The sequence below is a fragment of the Ctenocephalides felis genome, unplaced genomic scaffold, assembly GCF_003426905.1.
Source record: "Ctenocephalides felis isolate EL2017-DRISC unplaced genomic scaffold, ASM342690v1 CF-g0.4_SCAFFOLD_01886, whole genome shotgun sequence".
NCBI classification, from domain to species: Eukaryota; Metazoa; Arthropoda; class Insecta; order Siphonaptera; family Pulicidae; genus Ctenocephalides; species Ctenocephalides felis.
The window spans coordinates 97,669,809-97,690,795 of NW_020538040.1; the positions used below are offsets into that span (position 1 = coordinate 97,669,809).

At 28.5% G+C, this 20,987-nt stretch overlaps 5 protein-coding genes across 6 annotated transcripts in view; 3 read left to right on the forward strand and 2 right to left on the reverse strand.

Annotated features, from left to right (window-relative positions):
* LOC113375568 (protein Star) overlaps positions 1 to 1,572 on the forward strand; it is a 77,875-nt gene extending 76,303 nt beyond the window's left edge. Inside the window, exons 6-7 of the mRNA XM_026615500.1 lie at positions 1,329 to 1,412; positions 1,489 to 1,572. Of these exons, the coding sequence (XP_026471285.1) occupies positions 1,329 to 1,412; positions 1,489 to 1,572 (168 nt within the window). The remainder of the gene's footprint in view (positions 1 to 1,328; positions 1,413 to 1,488) is intronic.
* Positions 1,573 to 2,819: 1,247 nt separating this feature from the next.
* On the reverse strand, positions 2,820 to 6,915 carry LOC113377325 (tetraspanin-33-like). The gene is made up of 5 exons (XM_026617600.1): positions 6,586 to 6,915; positions 6,307 to 6,510; positions 5,059 to 5,232; positions 4,807 to 4,986; positions 2,820 to 3,153 (listed from the first exon to the last, which is right to left on the reverse strand). Exons 1-5 carry the CDS (start codon positions 6,667 to 6,669, stop codon positions 2,965 to 2,967), a joined length of 831 nt encoding a protein of 276 aa, XP_026473385.1. The 5' UTR covers positions 6,670 to 6,915; the 3' UTR covers positions 2,820 to 2,964.
* Positions 6,916 to 7,027: 112 nt separating this feature from the next.
* LOC113377327 (glutaredoxin 3-like) lies at positions 7,028 to 8,169 on the forward strand. Of its 2 annotated transcripts, none has more exons than XM_026617602.1 (2): positions 7,028 to 7,388; positions 7,492 to 8,169. In XM_026617602.1, exon 2 carries the CDS (start codon positions 7,503 to 7,505, stop codon positions 8,145 to 8,147), a length of 645 nt encoding a protein of 214 aa, XP_026473387.1. In that variant the 5' UTR covers positions 7,028 to 7,388; positions 7,492 to 7,502; the 3' UTR covers positions 8,148 to 8,169. The 2 variants fall into 2 exon arrangements, with proteins under 2 accessions (XP_026473387.1, XP_026473388.1); XM_026617603.1 differs by having other exon boundaries at positions 7,385 to 7,388; positions 7,499 to 8,169.
* Positions 8,170 to 8,284: 115 nt separating this feature from the next.
* Positions 8,285 to 9,486, reverse strand: LOC113377326 (39S ribosomal protein L16, mitochondrial-like). The gene is made up of 5 exons (XM_026617601.1): positions 9,378 to 9,486; positions 9,244 to 9,309; positions 9,020 to 9,177; positions 8,705 to 8,947; positions 8,285 to 8,500 (listed from the first exon to the last, which is right to left on the reverse strand). The coding sequence occupies exons 1-5, from the start codon at positions 9,403 to 9,405 to the stop codon at positions 8,285 to 8,287; spliced, it is 711 nt and encodes a 236-aa protein (XP_026473386.1). The 5' UTR covers positions 9,406 to 9,486.
* A 2,380-nt stretch (positions 9,487 to 11,866) lies between these two features.
* On the forward strand, positions 11,867 to 16,321 carry LOC113375569 (protein RRNAD1-like). Its single transcript, XM_026615501.1, has 8 exons — positions 11,867 to 11,947; positions 13,515 to 13,981; positions 14,049 to 14,181; positions 14,252 to 14,427; positions 14,589 to 14,736; positions 14,946 to 15,055; positions 15,983 to 16,170; positions 16,242 to 16,321. Exons 1-8 carry the CDS (start codon positions 11,867 to 11,869, stop codon positions 16,319 to 16,321), a joined length of 1,383 nt encoding a protein of 460 aa, XP_026471286.1.
* Positions 16,322 to 20,987: the final 4,666 nt, after the last annotated feature.

Here is a 20,987-nt window from a genome sequence, read left to right on the forward strand (position 1 = left end):
GTTCTTTATTTTTATAAAAATCAAAATTCGAATATTGCTTACAACTTGTTTGAATTCAAATTAGAATTAAAATTTGAATATATTGATCGACATGTTTGCTGCTTAGATAACGGAGGTATAACTCAAACCACCTCTTTTAATAAAAAATAAAATACAAAAACGTTTATTTGTTCAATTATTTTAACTATTTTAATGTTTTTAACATACAGCAAAACGCAAGATAAAAGAAGCCACGAAATATCAAGGCTACCGACACAATTTTCTGTTTGAATGCTGAAGAATATGCTGATGAATATGGGTGGTTAAGTGAGTAATTAAGTTTTACAAATCGGCCACGTTGACCAAAATCTCGTGCTAGATAATAATCTGCTGACTATATTCGCATGTGTCTAAAAAAAATTTATTTTATGGCGAGCGTTTCTAAAAAAAACAGTTATTTTATGGAAATATAAAAAAATAGATATAAGAAAATATAAGTCAAATGCAATTTATTACCATATTTTTATTATCATGATTGTTTTGGTTGAAATTCTGTACGTTTCGGCACTGAATATGTATTACCATTCGGGATTTCTTTAAATTACATATTAATGATATCAAAATAATGAAAACACTAAGAAATAATTATTCGGAAAATATGTTGTGCAAAAAAATTGATATCTGTACCAAAGCATGTAATTTAACTAGTTGTGTATGGCATCGTGCTTTAAGGCAAATTGCTAGAACTTCCCGTACCGTAACGAAATGTTCGAGAAATATTAAATGTTTTGATAAACGGTATATAAATATAATACTAATACTAATACGGTATATAATATATAATACAATGTCAATCCTATAGTATATATTATGATAATCGCAGTGAACATTTTCATAGTAAACAGTCGCTAAAATTATTGTGCTGGAAATCTTTCCTTGTCACATGCCAATCACTATAAAATCATAAAAATGATTTTTATGGTGATAAGTGATTGTATCATTTATTAACTTCAACGCATTCATGTTTAATTTAAACTTGATAACAATTCATATAGAAGTTTGTTTTTATATTACAAAATAACAAATCATGTAAAACATTTGCAGGACTTTTATTTATAATACAATGTTTTATGATATAAAACTTAAAATAATCCATATTTCTAAATGTTTACATTATATCACTAGAATGTCATAATACACAAATTGGATATCAAGGCAAATACTTTTGCAAAATGAGAATTGTGATAATATATACCAAAGTGCATCCACACTAGAGGTCAAATGTAAGCTAATAACATGTAGATATGATATTTAACATTATAATGTTTAATTAAACAAATTATTTTTAGAAACAATATCCATTTATGGATGGTTACACAAGGTGTTATATAATTTTACGATCTCTATCATCTTTCAGCTCTATCATCTTACAAGTTAGTTCAAGAATAATATATATTTGAAAAAGTAAGTTTTTATTACAAATATTTGATATCATAGTAATTATTACAGGAACAAATTGGCACAGCATACAATAAAGAATTATTCAGTCTCATTTCGAAAGTTTATCAGACTGTTCCAAAGCAAGGCAATTGATGCCTTATGCATGAAATGGTTATTCGGAATATATGCATGTTAAAATAGAATTGTAGCTGATGCCATATGCATATCATATTTGTATGTACATACACATACATATATGGCAATTAATGTTATTGTTTATTAACGATGAGTGGAGACCGACACTTGTTCAAAAATTGTTCGATATTATATGTATAATATTTCACTGTTGTCCATTATCTCAAATATGGCAGTGTGTGGTTAAATTACCTGCCATACCATACATGTATCACATATGCATACATTTTTAATAATTTTTGCATTTGAAGTTATGTAATATCTTACAGCATATAGATTCTTTTTGTAGTTATTCTACTTGAAAAATGAAATAAAAATTTCTCTTAATTCACAAAAAGGCAGCATGTAAAATAAAAATATGCTTTAAAATAATAGATAATTTTAATCACATGTCATCCACATAGGTTCATCTAGAAATCAATATTTAGTTTTGACTACTACCACCATCATTTTGAAGAAATTGAAAAAAAGAAATAAACGGCACTTCTCTAGCTGTACCTGTATATAATTGCTGAAAAGTACCTTAACATCGAACTAAAAAAATTCCAAAGCATGATGTCAAACATATTTCCTTCTCCATTATTTGCTGTGTGCATATGTTAAATGAACGGATTATATACTAAGAGTGGCACTTGCTACTATCTTATAGCATGTTTTATTATTGATTTCAGTTCATCACTTAATACTTAATATCAGTGCCTTTTATAATTAATTATAGTGCAATGATGATAAAATCTAAATATCAATTTGTTTTGCATCATGCCACTTCCAGTCTAAATGCATAAATAAAGGCTTTTATATAAATTATTGTTGCAAAATAATTATAAAAGGATGTTTAGATCAGGGCAGTATATTGAAGTAATCACAATTTAATTTCTTTCAGATCTTGATGGATTGAGCATAATATTAACACATATACACATTGTAATGTTAACAACACATTTTAAATGTGGTTTTACATAGATGCATATAATAAACCAACCAGTATATGCCATTCACAAATTCATATTTTAAGATAAATCACATAGAAATTTAATAACTCAGTAATCATTTTAACTTCATTTACCTAGTTTAAACTAGACAACCACACATTCAATATTCCAGTCGTGATACTTGTTATCACAATATATACAAAATAGTAATTTCTATTAAATCATTTAACTTTAATATTTATGTTTGATAAATCATTTTTGAATTATAATCAATTAATTACTCTAACTCAATTCTTTCCAAATAAAAAAATCTAAATTTAATATTATAAACGATTATTGCGATACATCTGATCGCCTACACTTCATAACCTTGAAATATTTTCTTCCGCGCGCATCTTGTCCGAGGCTTGTCCTTATCCTATGACGTCCAACGACTTTTCTGTAGTTCTATTTGACCCTCCAAAGTTTTTGCGAGGTAAATGACAAGCAATTGACTTAGTGCCACTCCCAGTGCTATGCCAGCTATGGTGTATAAGTTGCGTTCAGCCCATGTTCTAACAATTTCTATACAGCCGGATGTCCAAACTTTCTTATTGGCCTCTGCTACCTACATTTTGAATTTGAAAATATTACAACTTTCATTTTCCCTCAGAAATTTCAGCATTCCTATGTGTTTCCTTTCTATTTTAATATTCCTATGTGTTGCTTTTTTATTTTAATACTCCTAATAGGCTGTGGTTAAATCTATTGTGAATAAATCATATCTGAAAATCATTTCTATATGTTTCCTCTCTATTTAAATATTCCTATGTGTTGCTTTTTTATCTATTGTATTAGTTGTGTTTCTAGAAAAAGGTATCTTCATGGTAACTTCATAAGTGTTGTACAAGCAGTGATGCAGAAAACCAGAATGCATACAGATAATCTGCATAACAAGCATACAGAAATCTACAAAACTTTTAAACGGTCAAAACGACCTGAAAAACATTTTGAATGTTATTTGATTGAAAACAAATTGGTATGTTGAAATTGGCAATTGGCACCATCAGCAGATAAATTTGCATGCAACAAAAGGCATGTTGAGCTGCAAGGCAATTTAAAGTTAATTATTTGAATATAGAAATAGATAGTTTGCTGACCTTGTCCAAACAAGTTGATTTTCCATGTATTCAACTCTCAAAAGCCATTTATTTACATCATCAGAAGAATTAGAATAATAATGAATCAAGATTGGATTAAAGGTTTATTTCTTTAATATGATATATTTGGTATATAGTAGAGTATCCAAATTCTGGAAATTGGCTCTCCAAAAGAAAGAACACTAAAATGGCTGAAGGAGCTTTATCTTGAGAGTTTTGCAGTCCTTCATTAAAAAATATGAAGTTCTAACTGCCATAAACAATAATATCAAATAACAAGTGAATGCTGTGTTTGCAAAAAAATTAAATCACAGTTTGATTGAGAAGAGATATCCATGACCGCAATACACAAAACAAAAACACTGTCGTATTAACAAATTAAGTTGAAATCTTCATACTATTTGGCAAATTAAAATAAGGGTGGAAATTCATAAACCAAAATACTTTAAATGCACCTGTTATAAATACTTGCTAGTTAATAAATATTATTCTTCAAATTAATTTTTTCATCAGCTTATACACACATAAAATTTAGTTTTGATAAAAAACAGGGAGTTCCTATCTTATCTACATATTTCCTTCATAGACAGAATACTAAGAACTCGTAACTTTAACATACATTTTGGAGTTTTGTATTTTGACAGTAAAACTATAAAAATGTTATTGTAGTTAAAAGCAAGTTATAGTGTAGAGTTAATAATTTCTTGAAATTGATTCAGATTAATAAATTGTGTTCTCTTCTCTACCATTTTACATATCCTCCAATTTACCTATCCACCAGTTTACCTTTAAAAATTCTCTAATTCACCTTATTTATTTATGCATTATAAAAAATTAAAGCTCAAATTGATTCTACGTAGAAAATGTTTGTATGTTAAAAAGAAAACGGCTGTTTTTAGGGTTTTCCCGGCAATTATTCGATTTTCTCGTGTCATAAGAACCATTCTTGGACTTCAATGAAAAAAAAAAATTAAAAAAAGAATTGGCCAAATTGGTCCAGATGTTGTTGAGTTATGCGCTTACCATTTTGCAATTCATTTTTATATTATATATATATATATATTTATTTATATATATATATATATATATATATAAAAAGACTATAGCTATGGATTACTTACAGATGACGTTTGAACTCCATAACCGCACATAATGTTCATTAAACCTCCAGAAATATCAGTATTATTAATACAGCATGAAAACGGAACACCACAACGTTCTACAGATGGTGAGCTGCAGTTAAAATATTCATTTTTACTCCAGTCCATATAGCCTTCAGAACTTAAACCACAGCATTGAAACTATTGGGATTAATAGTATATTATATCCAAATTATAACAATGTATAGATAAATATCAAAATATAGCAAATACCTCTTGCTGAGCAAAGTCTATTAAATTTTGAAGATCTGGATCATCACGGTATGTATGTATTATCTTATCAGTAAACGAATCTTCAAGCAGACTATGCATAGCGTGTGGAAATACAAAACCCATTATTGCCACTGCCATCTCCAATAAGAAAAATATGAGAAGACAAAGAGAGTACTGAAATAATATAAAGTATGAGTTAGCAAAAATTATCAAATTTTTAATAAGTTTTCCTTAGGTTTAATACAACAGAATACATTTCAAATATATTTTAGTCAACTGTCAGGAATTATTAATAGAGCAATATTGAATACACCTCCAAGGCCTATTATCTCGGAACAAAATCCTCATTCAGAAGGGTTACTTATGGGTCTTATGATAGTCGCAAATTCAGCGCTAGTGAGTCGATGAAAAAATATTGTCAAACGTTTTATGTTTGTTGCTAAGAAACGTCAGTAATATTTTTGTGTCAGTTGACAAAATATGTTTCTTCTATTCGTTTGTGTTTGTACACTTGTTAATAAAGATTTCATTATGAATTAATTGCTTTCAAATACATGTCAAACTCAGATACAAGTATAAGCTTCTACAAGAAAGACAAAATATCTGAAATACTTCCAGCTGCTCAAAATAGAATTACCATTATACATGGATTTGAATATACATGGAAGAAAATGAAATGCTTAAGAATGTCAAACTTTGCACGAGATGATTATTAGTTAATAAGAGATAAGAATAACAGACGATTTAATGAACTAACACTATAATGCATTATCACAAAATTTAACTAAATATTTATATTAATAAGTTAAAAAGTGTAGAAATTATTCCAGTAGATTAGGTTTAATGTATATTTAGATTGGCAGTGTGTTTGTTGATTATATATTTCAATTTGATTGTATATTTATTATAATATAATATTATCTAGTATATTTTTGTTATTATTATATTATTACAAAACATAATACGAGTCTATAAGTTTCAAATACCCAATTAATGAAATTCAATAATTTTCATTTCAAATTTTGCGCCCTCATGTCTGAGTGGAAGACCCTTTAAGTATTCCTTTTGAATGTAAAAATCGGGAGAGAGAAACGTCTATATGAATACATCAGTTTCTAATATTGTCTAGGTACACCTCTATCAATAATTCAATATTTTATCAATAATAGTGCCACTGATTTGTGGCAAGAATGCTAAATATTCTTTGAAAAATGCTCCAATTTAAAAAACATATATAATGATACTTACAAATTTCAAGAGACAAGTATTTTCTCTTAAAGCTCCAACACAGCCAGCAAAGCTCACTATGAAAACTACACCACCAGCAATCACCATCACCAATGATATATTGAGCACAACATCATAAACGGTCTCAACTTTAACCCATCCGGTAGCTTGCCATTTATCCACAAAGGCATATAAGCCAACTCCTATTAGAAGGCCACCAAACAGCTAAAAGTTGAAATCAATACATTTCAGAGAATTCATTTCACCAATAAGAATTTACCAAATTTCACTAATAATTACCCAAAATATGAAATTTAACTGAAATATCATGTATTTCACACACGAACTAACGTATGTAAAATTATTTGTTCTTCTCCTGTTCATTGTGGATGGATTTAAGTGATTTTTTTTATAAATTATTGAGCTGGAACAATTTGCAGAATATGCCACACCTTATACGATGCACGATATCTTCGATTAAAACATGTCTTATAGACAATTAAAATTCTTTGATCCAGTTATTAGAATAAGAAGGGAAAGATGAAATTCAAATCATGGGAATATACTACAATTAAAATTTTCACTGATTGTTAGAAATGTCATATTGTGCACAAGAATATGTGTCAAAACAATGACCCCATTTCTGTCAGATGCATCACAGTTCACTTTAACCAAAACACAAAGATAAGGAACTATATTTTTAATACATCTTTCAAAATTTAGATGGCAACCTTCAGGAATTTTTTACCCATCGCATCTATGTCAAAGAGATACTAATGACATTTTGCGAAGATGTTATTTATAAATTTGGTTAAAAATATAAAAGCCTAGAAACGGAAAATAGAATAGTATCTAATCGGCATAAATCTCGCTTGAGGCTTAACGTTTCGTTTGATTTGAATAACACGATTATTGTAATCATTTAACATTTTGTTGTTTATTGCATTTTTACCCTTGATCAAACGTACGTGCAGATTCTTATATTCATTATGGTGACCGGGGTGAACTAAGCGCGTGCGAAAATTTATTGAAATTATTCAGTGCATTACTAAGTAAGACAATTGATTTCAAAGACCAAATATACAGATAATAATAAATATCAGGTACAAATAATAATAAATATCATTAATATAGTTGCGTGAATATTTGAATGATGTATTAGAATATAATTTTTCTATCATCCAAATATTACAAATATCTTATTAGTTTTTAGAAAAATGGTGGCATTTATTCAGTCTGTGGAAGAATTTGAAAAATGTTTGAGTGAGCAAGTTTCTGTGGTGTTATTTAGCGATGACTTTGCTGAGCAATGCAAAGTTATTAAAGAAGGATTAGTCGAATTATCCAAAAGAAAAGAACTGTCGAATGTGAAGTTCTTTGAACTACATGCAGAATCATTAGCAAAAATATCTTTGCAATATAAAGTAGATGCTGTACCTACCACATTAATCTTCAAAAATAAACAACAAATTGACCGAGTCGATGGTGCAAATATTGCTGAGGTTAGCACAAAGGTACTTAAGCATGGAAGTTCATTGGGGACAGGAGGAGGTGGTGAAGATATTGAGAAAAGGCTTAAATCATTAATAAACCAACATAAAGTAATGGTGTTTATGAAAGGCGATAGGACCACACCAAGGTGTGGTTTTAGCAAAACTCTAATTGGAATAATGAATGATTCAGGAGTGGAATATGGAACTTTTGATATATTAACTGATGAGGTTGTTAGACAGGAACTGAAGACTTTCTCAGACTGGCCTACATATCCTCAACTTTATGTCAATGGGGAACTTATTGGGGGCTTAGATATTGTGAAAGAGCTGGTTCAGAACAATGAATTCAAAGATGTTTTGAAAGGATAAAGCAGAATTTATAGTTATCGTTTTCTCTAGATGTACATTATACCATTTTTTTAAATAAAATAAATTCAAAAGAATGCTTGATTTTGTGTTATTGCATTTATTTACAGATGTATTTTAACTGTTATTTATAATTAAAACTAGACATATTTCATAAACCACTTCCGATCAAAAGGTGATATCCACCTATGGCAGCCTGCCAAATTGTTTTTAATTATGTATTCTAATGTATAAGGGTTAATGTTTTCTTCTTCTATACGTTTTCTTTCTGCTTCTCGAGCTTCAAGTATCTCTTGAGAAACAACCATGGCTTTGAATGGTAATTTCTGACAAATTTCTGTTAAGAAACGCTTGACCTATAAGCAAATAAATATTTCTATAGTTTTTTTCATTTTATTACGGATTTATATGAAAAAATCAGAGCAACCAGAATTAAAATAATGATCAATTACTCTACAAAGATGCAAGAAAGAAAAAACAATGGAGATTATAATTCTTAAATAAAAGAGTAATATAATAATGTAATTTTTGACAAATTCTAAATTAATTATACTTCCTACCTCTTCAAATTCACAATGTCCAGCCACTTCAAGAATAATTCTTCCGTGTTTAATTGGTGTCACATAGTGATCTATTGCACCTTTTCCACCACCCATTCTTTGACCTTGTCCTTTTTTAGTTACAGGTTGCCAAGGAGGGTCTACTCTCCAAATAGCAAACATTCTGTCAACATCAATTCTTCTTCCTATGCCTAACCTCATCATTTCCATATGTCCCGCCCGTAAGCGACCTCCGCTCAATGCCTAATTTAATTCCAGTTTCAGAGGGTAAATAAAACATTGGTATTATTTTTTTCTCAAATTAATATTGCTTACCATAATTCCATATTGTTTATGTATAAGAGTATTATGAATTAATTCAGGTCCACGCATCAAACGTAATCGTTTTTGCATTTTCGGTGGTCGTAGACCTGGAGCATATTGAGGAACCTTTTCCAAGAACTTTAGTTTTGGCTTCTCAGGTAGTTGAATATCTGTAACATAATTAATTTAGTAATTTCGATTACAAATTTTTTGGTCACATGAAAAGCTTAACTCACGATCATATTTCACTGGGGGAGCAAAGTATTTTAATCCTGCTATTGAATTAAAATTGGGCAAATAACCTAAAAACAATAAATAAGAATTATTTTTTCATTCAATGTAGAAAAGAGTTAGATCATGCAATATTTACCAATTTTAGATAAGGTTGACTTAAGCATTTTTCTAACTTTATAATATTAATAAATTAAGTAATTAAATACACATATTCTTAAAAAAGTTTGTAAGATTTTGTTAAAAACATATAATGTACAATGATCTGTCATATAATGACATAACCTTAACCTGTCGATCAAGTTAAAAGAAAAAGAAGCGTATTCATAGACCTTATATTACATGGCTTGCTAGTCGAGCGCATACAAAACTAGTGGGGCGCATGGCATCGTGCCTTAAGGCAAATTGCTGGAACTTCCCGTACCAAAAATTATTTTTTTTTTGAAAAGATTAACATTTTTTAAAAAAATTTACTCTAAAAAAAATAGATTTTTGAGGAACTATATAAATTTTTGACAAAAACTTACTTTTTGTTGAAAAATTTATTTTGAAATATTTTGGAAATTCTGAACTTTTTTTCAAAGCAATCGTACTGCTTTAATGCATAGAGACTAAATATCGAAGCGCGTAAGCGCCGCGTCGCTGTCTAACGCATAAGCATTGGTACGGAACCCATAGGAATGTTAACAAAATGTATACTCATTGTTAAAATCTCTATAAAATATCTGATAATTTGATGTGCATATGTCTAATGTCTAATGATTATTGTTGACCGCCAAATGTTATTTTTTTTTACTTTTTTTACTAGATCTCTGAAACCGCTAGACCTAATTTCATAAAAATTTCATCAAATCTTCATCTTGATAATGCAAGTAAAATGTTTTTGAATTATTCAAATTGCTTCATCCCGATTCCCGAAATCGTCGACGAAAATTTGTATCTGAACACACACAAATGCACGCACACACACACATACACACACATACATCAATTTTCTCTAAGGTATGCCAATATATTCAGAAACCTTTGAAACGTAAAGTTATATAAAAATTTTCATTTTCGATTTTTGTGCGATTACTATAACTTACCCTACGGAAAGTTAATTATAAATAAATCAATTTATCACCTCCAGAACATTAACAATCGTCATTTCATTTCGAATCAAATTTCAAAAAAAAAAAATAGTTGCCAAATTTCCACAAAATTGAAAAAGTGCTCCAGCATAGTCACAGTCTAAACGCATTTGCAAATAATTCTGTGCGATATTTTCACTTATACTGTGCTCAGCTTGGCGGCATTTTCACATTTTTCAATAATTTTCACAAAATTGGAAAAGTGCTCCAGTACACAAACAGTCTAAACGCACTTGGGTAAACATTTGTACCAGAGTGGCGCTTAGACTGTGCTTAGCTTGGGTGATTTTTTGAATTTTTAGTCCAAAATTACAAAAAAATTTTTTTGAAAAAAAATTAGAATCAAAAAATTTTTTTTTCCAAAATCAATTGTTTTGTTGAAAAAAGCAGAAAGTTCTTTGAATCATTTAAATCGGACGCTTAGTTCTCTCAAAAACAGCCATTTTTTTTAAATTTAGCTCTGTAACTCCGAAACCTCTGGGCCTACCTTTGCCAAAAACTAATCAGCACATCTCCCTATCAATAGGAATCGAATGTTTTTTAAACCATTCAAATCGGTTGATCCGTTCTCTCAAAAATTCGCTTTCTATTTTTTGCACTCTTTGCTCCATATCTCCGTAACGGCTGGACCTGCCTTTGCCAAAAACTAATCAGCACATCTCCCTATCAATAGGAATCGAATGTTTTTTAAACCATTCAAATCGGTTGATCCGTGCGCCCGAAAACGTGGACGAAAAAAAGCGGACATACAAAACACACACACACACACACACACACACACACACACACACATCCATTTTTTCTGAAGTATGCCAAAATGTTCAAAAACCTTCAAAACGTCGAGAAATGTAAAAATTTTTGATTTCGATTTTTGGACGATTACTATAACTTACCCTACGGGAAGTTAATAACCAATAATGTGTGTGTGTTTTGTGTGTCCCCATTTTTTCGTCCACGTTTTCGGGCGCACGGATCAACCGATTTGAATGATTCAAAAAACAATCGATTCCTATTGATAGGGAGGTGTGCTGATTAGTTTTTGGCATAGGCAGGTCTAGCCGTTTCAAAGATACGGGGCAAAAAGTGCCGAAAACCGTAAGACAGTTTTTAAGAGAACGGAGCGTCCGCTTACATTTGAAATTTCTTAAAAATTTAATTTTTTCAAAGTTTTAAACATATTTAATCTTTTTTTTTTAATTTAATTTTTGGTACGGGTAGTTCCAGCAATTTGCCTGAAGGCACTTTCTCGGGGCACATTTACCCTCGCGACAGAATACATCTTTTGACATTGTTTTACTTGAGAAATATATGGGGACTAGCAGTCCATGTCATATAAAGTCTATGAGCGAATTGCATCCCGTGGAATCTGATCTGACATTCATTTCACCACGTTGATCTGTTTGGTTATGTTTTTACTTGAATAAGAAACAATGTAGTTAATAAATTGTTCATTAAATATTATTATAATTTATTTAATTATTCGTTCAGAATAAAAATGGATGCCTATAAACATAAAATTTTAAGTGCCTTCAAAATTTTAGATATTTATGGATGGATGGTTAATTCGTATGTTTTGGTTCGTTACAGTTAACTTTATACTGTACTTATATCTTTGGGCAAAATGTAATCTAAAGTGATATTTTTGATTGTTTTGTGTATTTTTATTTCTACTAAAAAATATTAAATATGCAATTATTTACATACAGGGGCGTAACTACCGCCGTATCAGCCTTATCAACTATATGGGGCCCCCGGATCAGGGAGGCAGCCAACGAGCGAAAGCAAGAATGGATAAAAACTTTAAAGCCATGTAACGAATTTCAGAAAATTTGTTTTAAATAATTCCGGCATAGTTAGCATTTCTTTTTGTTATTGAAAGGTATTGAATTTTATTTTAAAACAAAAGATTGCTGTTTGCAACTTTTAAGTCTAACGCTTTAGAGAATTTATATTTTGCTGCGCAATATTTAAAGCTGATTTTTATATTTATGAACTTTGTATCTACTTATCGAAAACAAAAGAATACATGTTTCAAACTTAGTTGATAATAAAGCCTATAAGAAAGGCTATTATTAATTACTGTGGCTGCTTTTACAGCCATAAGGCATTTCAATAAGTTAATATTATTGTGAACTGTAATATGAGCAAATCTATAAAACTAATCCGGTTTAATATTTTCCATCAAAAATTTATAAAATTTTTGTATGATTGGTAAATTTTATAGTTACATTTAGATAAATATGATAAATTAAGTCATTTTCATCTGACTCGCCAAAACAATCATGCATAGTTTGCAAATCTATTGTTGGTCCCAATTATTATTTGTATTTTATTACTGTTTTTATTTTTATAAGTAACTAAACAAATATTACCAAACCTTTTGATATTATACGGCTAGCATATTCAAAAATGTCAACAGGACAAACTTTTTTTTGTTTTAAATCAAGAGCTAATAAATGCTTCTGGAAAACTGTACACTAAATACTGTAAAGATATCCCAGGTAATCTTCATCACCAACGTGTTTAAAATTATAAATTAAAAAAAAAATCAATTCAGTAACTCCTTTTTCCTAACGTAAAAACAGTATGAATTTTATTCTTTAGCCTTCCAGTTACAATCGCAACAGCTAAAATAAATTTTTCGAAATTAAAACTAAAACTAAACTAAAATTACCTGAGAACCTCAAGAGAAAAACGTCTATCAGATCTGTCACTATCGGTCCTGAAGGCAAAAACTTAAAAAAATCTGAAGATATTATATTTAATAAATCAGTTTTTTGAAAAAAACATAATGAGAGTAAATATATGTTTGGAATCCTTTGTAAAAATTTCAGAAAATTTACAGATGAATGAGGATAAATTAATAATTCCTTAATTTTTTTAAATATTATTACCCTTTTTAAGGGGGCTCCCAAACAAGATTCGATACGGGGCCTCACCAAGGCACGCTGCGCCCCTGTTTATATAATAATATTTTGCTGCTATTCATACGCCTGGAATTAATAGTTTTGATTTGGCTTATTTTTATTGATTTAATACTAAAGTCATAATATTGTAAAAGTTAAAAATATTATATCATTTTAGGCTACATAGTTCTCTGATGTTGACGATATCATAATTAGTAACCTCTTTTTATTTTTTAGGATGTATTTGTATGTGACCTTATGAATAAATTACCTCAATGTTGGAGGTCAAGCCTTCGTGATATTGATATTGTAGAATTAGGTGCATTTTTAGCTGGAGAACAAACAAACAGAATGTTTGCATTATCAACATTGGCATTGCGTGCATGTCTTAAGTATATAAATTTATCTCGAGTACCTGAGCATGCGCTAATCCAGAATATTCCTTTGCAACCAAATGAATCAGAATATTCATACTTGACACATCCTAAATTAAAAAATTTATTTTGTAAACATGTGAAGCAAAAGAAAAGACATGAAATAATGAAAATGGCTGAAGAGTGTTTCAAAACTTGTAATGAATTGAAATGTGAATATCTTATAGATTTTGGGTCAGGAGTGGGTCATTTAGCTCGTGTTTTAGCCTATGGTTACAATATTAATGTATTGTGTTTAGAAGGTCAAAGTGAATTAATCAATCAAGCAAAGTATGTAAATTGAATAATGACTATAGTATATCATTTAAAATGTATTTTAATGAGAAGTGTGTTTTAGAAAATTAGATAAAGAAATGGAAATTACAGCATCAAAACATTTGAGTAAGTCTTTTATGGATTCTAGAAATGGATCTCCACGATATTTAAATATGACATTAGATAATAATATTGACACTGAAGAATTTTTAAAAGTATGTGGAAAATGTGAAATGAACTCTTTCTTTCCGTTATGTTAGGGAAGTTTTTTTTTTTTTGTTTCAGAACATAAAATTGCTTTTCAATTTAAATAAAAATACTGTAAAATTTGGAATCATTGGCTTGCATCCATGTGGGGATTTGATACCAATAATGCTTCGATTGTTTGCTTTATTGCCAGAAATAAAATTTGTTAAGGCTGTTGGTTGCTGTTATATGAAATTATCAACATTTGATAGAAAGTAAGTTTATATTTTTATAAATCATTTTATTAGTCATTAAGGAGAGAATGCTGAGTTTTTCTCTTATAGATTTTATCTAATCGTATAAAAAACTATTTAAAAAAGAAGAACAAATATATTGGTTTTTATTATGATCCAATATTTAATTATTATTTTTCAAGATCACCTGAAAAAGCTCATGGTTATCCATTAAGTGCCTTTTTAAAGTCTATACCACACGAGTTAAGTTATTCAGCGAGAGAAGTTGCTTGTCATGCTATAGAAACCTATTGCCAAAGGTTGAAGAAAGGTTTATACAGTGATTTGCAGGTAACTAAACTATGAGCTTTTTTTTTTTTTTTTTTTTTTTTTTGTTACAATTTATTTTTGTTAATCAAGACTTCAATGTCTTATTTAAACTATGAGCATTTATGTACAAATTATATTTCTAAGAGATCTTGATGGTTTTACATCATTTCTATAATAATAACAGAAGGGCTTTTAAATGTTTATTTTATTATTGGTTTTCTATTTTAAAGGTTCACTCATATAGAGCTGCCCTGGAGGAACTTGTCATAAAATACTGGCCTCACCTTAAGCATTCTGGAATGAGAAGTATTAAACATAGTAATCAGCTTTCATTTAAAACGTTGGTGAAGTATTGAACACCTTTTTTTATTTACCTAGTTAACTATTATATGTTGGAAAAAACTTATATTAAATTATAAATTTAAAGATATAATTTACCCCTAAAATTAAGGTGACCATATTTTATTAAGTCAAAACCAGGACGTAAATTTTTAGTGAGACGGTAGGGTGGGGGCATGCTAAATAACTTGAATATAATTTTAAAATAATAAATATACTATATAAGGATATAATAAAAAAGGTTCTTTTTCTAATGAGTAAATTTGTTTTTAAATCAGAATTCTGGTAAGAACTTTATTATTCGACTATATGATATATGTACTCTTCTTTTACCTAAACATTTATATCTTATGTTTTTTAATCCATATGTTTGTTTTGCTTTTGGGCCTTGTATAAAATTCTGTTCAGGTCTCTTTATAATGAACTTGAAAAAATTAACGCTGGTGCCAGGTAGTCAAAAAGTTGGTTTTCATAAATTTGTCTAATTTTTGTGAACTTGAAAATAAAAGTTAGAATTTATTAATGTGAGTGGCTGTTTTATCCCGCCTTTGAAAATTTGTATTTGGCAATTTTGTCATTCATATCATGTTGTTTTGTAGATATTTGTTGGGTAGTTATAATTTTGTTATCAAGTAATTGCAAAGATTCAATATAAGCCTGTACTTCTCCAAAACCCAAAACAATTATTGCTTTTAGAAAAACCCGGGATACACCTTACTAAAATGCTGTCGTAAACTGTAGTTAATTCAATTCTTTTTTATAGATAATTTATTATAGTACCTGATTATTAATATTTTATTAGCTTATATCTTAAACACGATTTCTTGTATAAATATTCAGTATCTTGTAATAACATTTTTTCAAATGTTTTTATTATAGCTAAGAAAATGTTTGTCATTATGTTGAATTATTTTTATTTATTATACAGCTACTGTGAAGTAGCCACTTCAAGATTAGGAATAGCAATACCAGACGAAGATATCAATTCTGAAAGTACTTTAAAAAATCTGTCAGAATGGAAGGATGTTGTAAGATTCTACTCTTTGAGACTCCTTTTGGCGCCACTAGTGGAGACTATTATATTGTTAGATAGACTGATTTTTCTTGAGGAACTGGGTAAATATAATTATAATATTTTTATATAGGATTACTAAAATACTTATTATGTACATATTTATATATTTCAGGTACAATTTCTGATATAATACCAGTATTTGACCCAATTTTATCACCAAGAAATCAAATCTTAACTGCCATTAAACCATAAAAGTAAGTTAGATACTTTTAATAACTTAATTTGATATAATAAAATTATATCTGACTTTGAATCTAAAATATTTTGAGGTCAATTTTAGTGTCTACATGTATACAAGGATAAATTTATGTATTTATTTATTCAATTAATATAAATTATTAATTAAGTAATTATCATTACATATTTATCTGTATTGTAGTGTACATGGTTATTTGTTTTTTCTTTTACAATGTGATAAATAACACCATGTAAATTTGAAACTTAAACCTCAAAATAAATGACCAATGAAATTTTATTCTGGAATTATGTTGTAATAGCATAGTGCCTTAATATTTCTTCATATATATATATATATATATATATATATATATATATATATATAAATATATATATATATACACTCAAGTCTGTTTTTACACGGTTTTTTTGAACACGGTTTTGATATAACAGTGTTTGAAAATTGAATATTTTTAATTTTTGTACACGATTTTATTCCATTTAGCACGATTTGAAATTTTATGTACTGAATTTTTTTTTGTCAAATTTAATTTTTGCAAAGTATGTTCATATCACAAAAAAGTATTTATGAAAGAAAAATGTCTGAAACCATCGATAGTATCGATAGTTTGCAAACACTAGCTTAAAGATTAGAGTGCATATCTTTTTTATCATTAATTACTATGCTTGTGAAAATAAGCATAATATATTTGATTTAATAAAATAAACATGAATTTTTGTTCTTAAAAATTCTTGTTTTTCACTAATTTTAATAGGTTTTAGAGATTAGGAAAAATCACCCATTTTTGTATAAGATCAATGTCTTTTTTTACACGTTTTTTTTTTTACACGACTTCTTCTGGAACCAATCTACCGTGTAAAAACAGACTTAGGTGTATATATATATATATATATATATATATATATATAAAGTAAATGATTAGCATTGTAATGAATACTGTAAATAATAATAATCACAGGATGTAAATAATATTTATGGAACTATATCTAAAATTAATTCAAATGTTCTGTCTTTATAAATCGTATAGTACATTTTATATCAAACCAGTTTTTAATATGAAATACAATTATTATTTTGAATCCAAAATACTGAATGCGAGTTATTGACATCAAAGTTTTAATTATTTCATTTAAGGTGTTATGTACTTAATTTAATTCATAATAATTATTTTCTTATGTGTCTCATAAATATTTGAAGGTGATTAAAACAAATTTATATTTTGATCCTATGTTATTTTTATAATAAAATCTTTGATACATACTTTACAACATATTATGAACAATTATACAAAAATTTATTTTGCAATGCGATGTCATAATAATAATCTAATATATTAATAAATTTAAAAGGAAGTACTCAATTATGAAGACTTCATTTAATTTAAGCTCGTTGGTTACTTCTTTATGTACACTGAAAAATCTTACAAGATTTATTTACATATGTTGAATTGTTATATAATTATTTTTTTGGCTGGATCCTAAGACATATATTTTGTCTTTATGATAAATATTTTTCAGCAACGCACAGAAATATTCCAAGTTTATAAAAATATATTTAATATATAGACATATTGATTCAGAGCAATGTTTTTAAAGAAACGACAAATCAATATCTAATTTTGTGAATTTTAATAACATGACTTAATTTCACATATTGTTGAATACAAATTTGTTTAAATTTTTTCATAGCATATTGTGTAATATATATGTACATCCATAATGACAGTTAAATTATAAATTGACGAAGATAATAATTTAATTTTTTTTTTACAAAAACTATAGATTCAGAAAGTGTAATCTTTAGAGACGAATAATTTAAATCGTTATATTTGATTGTGAATGAAATTAACCAGTTTAATTTTTAAGATATTTGACCATTAGAAATTTTGGATCAACATATTTTAATTTAGAAGTCGTATGAAATTTTTTCCATTAGTATAGTCTACGGCTCTATTTCTCGAACAACTCTTACCGTTTATTCATGTATTGAATTGAATTGAGACTTCTTCAGTATTGATATTATAAGTAACACAATGTCCTACTCAATACATAAACAACTTTGTTTGGTCTTTCAGTTTCTTATACAGACATTTCCCAGGCATAGTAAAAAATGGAAGCAAAATGTTCATTGATTGTGATCTCCTTGATCTGGAACATAAATCTAAACTACTGAAAAATTGTGACAAGATTAATTCAGCAAGTCAAAACTAGCTGTTGGCATGATATAAATAAATCAATAAAAATTCATTAATTACTTCTTGTTATTGAAAGTAAAATCTTGAAGATACTCTTGTTCAGTAGTTTAGGCACATAATTGAAAAAAATTGATAAGAGTTTTTATTTGGCTTTATAAAATGTAAAATATGTGTTAAGCAATTAAGCAAATTGGGGGGCAGCTAGCATGCTAGTAGCTGAATTTGCTTCGTCGTCACTTTCCTCCGTGTTCACTTTTTCGAATCCGTTGCGTGATCGTGAACGCCTTTCGATCAGATGGCTGAACTTGACTGCGGCACTCGAATTGGTGGGCAAATCCCACACGCGTCGCCGGTTGCGACGACCTGCTCAAATAAATTTTTCAAATGTATATTTGAAATTGAATAATTATATTGAAAGCATGAAATACTTTCTATATAATATATACGTCTTGATTGACAAAAATAAATTATAACAAAAAAATGAAATACTTTTAAAGTTTTTGGCTTATTGTCGGCTAATTGTCGGTTCTCCTTGCTACCTATACTTCCTGTAGGGCAAGTTATAGTAATCGTAAAAAAATCGAAAATGAAAATTTTTGTATATCTATGTTTCAGAGGTTTCTGCACATTTTGGCATACCTTAGAAAAAAATGATGTATGTGTGTGCGGATACAAATTTTCATCGACGATTTCGGGAACACGGTTCAACCGATTTAAATTATTCAAAAAAAACATTCGATTCCTATTAATAAGGAGACGTGCTGATTAGTTTTTGGCATAGGCAGGTCTAGCTGCTTCGAAGATACGGGGCAGAAAGTGCCAAAAACGGTAACTCAGTTTTTAAGAGAACGGAGCGTCCGATTTTAATAATTCAAAAAAACATTTTACTTGTATTGACAAGATTAAATTTTTGGGAAGGCAGGTCTAGCAGTTTCGGAATTCTAGTAAAAAATGTAAAAAAATGCCATTTTGAGGTCAAAAATTATCAGTAAATCGAACATAACTATTCTACAAAGGTTCCAAAATAAAATTTTGAAAGAAATCGTAAACGCTGCAAAATACGTTCCCAATTGGTTGATACATCAAGATCTCAGAATTCGAACTATAGAAGAAGAAATTAGTCTTTACTGCACCAGATACAAAGCTCGTCTAAGTCGTCATCTAAACGTATTAGCGTTAGATCTGCTCAAGCCTTTACCACCCAAGCGTCTCAAAAAAAGAATCTGCAATGATTTACTACAAAATATAACATAACATCTATGAAGGCGCTATCGCAGGATAGCGATCCTTATCACGCAGTAAAATAATATATAACTCTAACAAATGTAGCTGAATGTACTTTGTATAGCTTGCTATGAAAAATAATTAAAAAAAAAGATTATTAGACATATGCACATCAAATTATCAGATATTTTATGGAGATTTTAATAATGTGTATCAATTTTGTTTACATTTCTATGGGATTCGTAACATCGTTTGTCCGTTAGACGGCGACGCGACGCTTACGCGCTTTGATATTACCTCTCTATACAGCTAAAGCAGTGCGATTGCTTTGAAAAAAAAATTCAAAATATTGTAAACTAAAAAAAAACATTTTTTTTCAAAAGTTTTTTTTTTCAAAAATCTAATTTTTTCAAATTTAAAATATATTTAATCTTTTTTTAAAAATTCAATTTTTGGTACGGTAAGTTCCTGCAATATGCCTTAAGGCACAATGCCATACACCACTATTTTGTCACTTTTCTCGAAACACTAATTTCATAATCTACTATGTATGAGAGAAAAAGAAATGTTCAGAATCTATTGAATTAATTTATAGTCTTTGTAACAAACTTAAGTAACAAATTTAAGTTAATTAATTAACTAATATTTCACGATCGGACACGCTCTTAGCGCTCCGTCTGATAAACTGGCGAAGAGCAATGCCGCATTTGTGTCCTTTGATTCGATTTAGAAATCGAATGACTCGTATGAGTCGTATTAGGTCGAATGATTTGGTTAAATTGTATAAGTTGGATTCGGTTAATTTTTACTTGCATCAGATTTTTTGTTTTAATTTTGTATTTAATTTTTATTTTCAAATAAAAAAAAGAGATAATTAAAAAATGTTAATTTACACATTATGTCCCGTCAGACAAATTGTCTGGTGTAAGAGATCAAAGTAAATATTTTTCGACTTGATACAAATCAATTCGAAACGAGTAAAATTGTTTCAAAACAGATTGAAATCAGGTTGTTACGGGCTTGATTCGAATTGGCACATCACTAATATTCATTTGCAATATTCTTATAGACTTTTAAGTAAGTCTCAACTCAATATAAATAAGACCAAAACAAAATAAAAACAAATATAATAAATAAAATAATATATTTCATGTATCACAACTTACAAATAAAAAATAATATATATAAAATAAATAAAAAAATAAAACAAATAAGTTTAAACAAAACATTACAATAAAAAT

Excerpts from the sequence above, each read along its gene's own strand:
- LOC113377327 (XM_026617602.1), top strand. The coding sequence starts at position 7,503 with ATGGTGGCATTTATTCAGTCTGTGGAAGAATTTGAAAAATGTTTGAGT.
- LOC113377325 (XM_026617600.1), bottom strand. The coding sequence starts at position 6,669 with ATGAACAGGAGAAGAACAAATAATTTTACATACGTTAGTTCGTGTGTG. Across the intron at positions 6,511-6,585 it reads AGTTAAATTTCATATTTTGG|CTGTTTGGTGGCCTTCTAAT; the intron begins GTAATTATTAGT and ends TTCAACTTTTAG. Across the intron at positions 5,233-6,306 it reads ATACTTGTCTCTTGAAATTT|TACTCTCTTTGTCTTCTCAT; the intron begins GTAAGTATCATT and ends ATATTATTTCAG.
- LOC113375569 (XM_026615501.1), top strand. The coding sequence starts at position 11,867 with ATGGATGCCTATAAACATAAAATTTTAAGTGCCTTCAAAATTTTAGAT. Across the intron at positions 14,428-14,588 it reads TTATCAACATTTGATAGAAA|ATCACCTGAAAAAGCTCATG; the intron begins GTAAGTTTATAT and ends TTATTTTTCAAG. Across the intron at positions 14,737-14,945 it reads GTTTATACAGTGATTTGCAG|GTTCACTCATATAGAGCTGC; the intron begins GTAACTAAACTA and ends TCTATTTTAAAG.
- LOC113377326 (XM_026617601.1), bottom strand. The coding sequence starts at position 9,405 with ATGCTTAAGTCAACCTTATCTAAAATTG. Across the intron at positions 8,948-9,019 it reads ATAAACAATATGGAATTATG|GCATTGAGCGGAGGTCGCTT; the intron begins GTAAGCAATATT and ends GAATTAAATTAG. Across the intron at positions 8,501-8,704 it reads GACATTGTGAATTTGAAGAG|GTCAAGCGTTTCTTAACAGA; the intron begins GTAGGAAGTATA and ends ATTTGCTTATAG.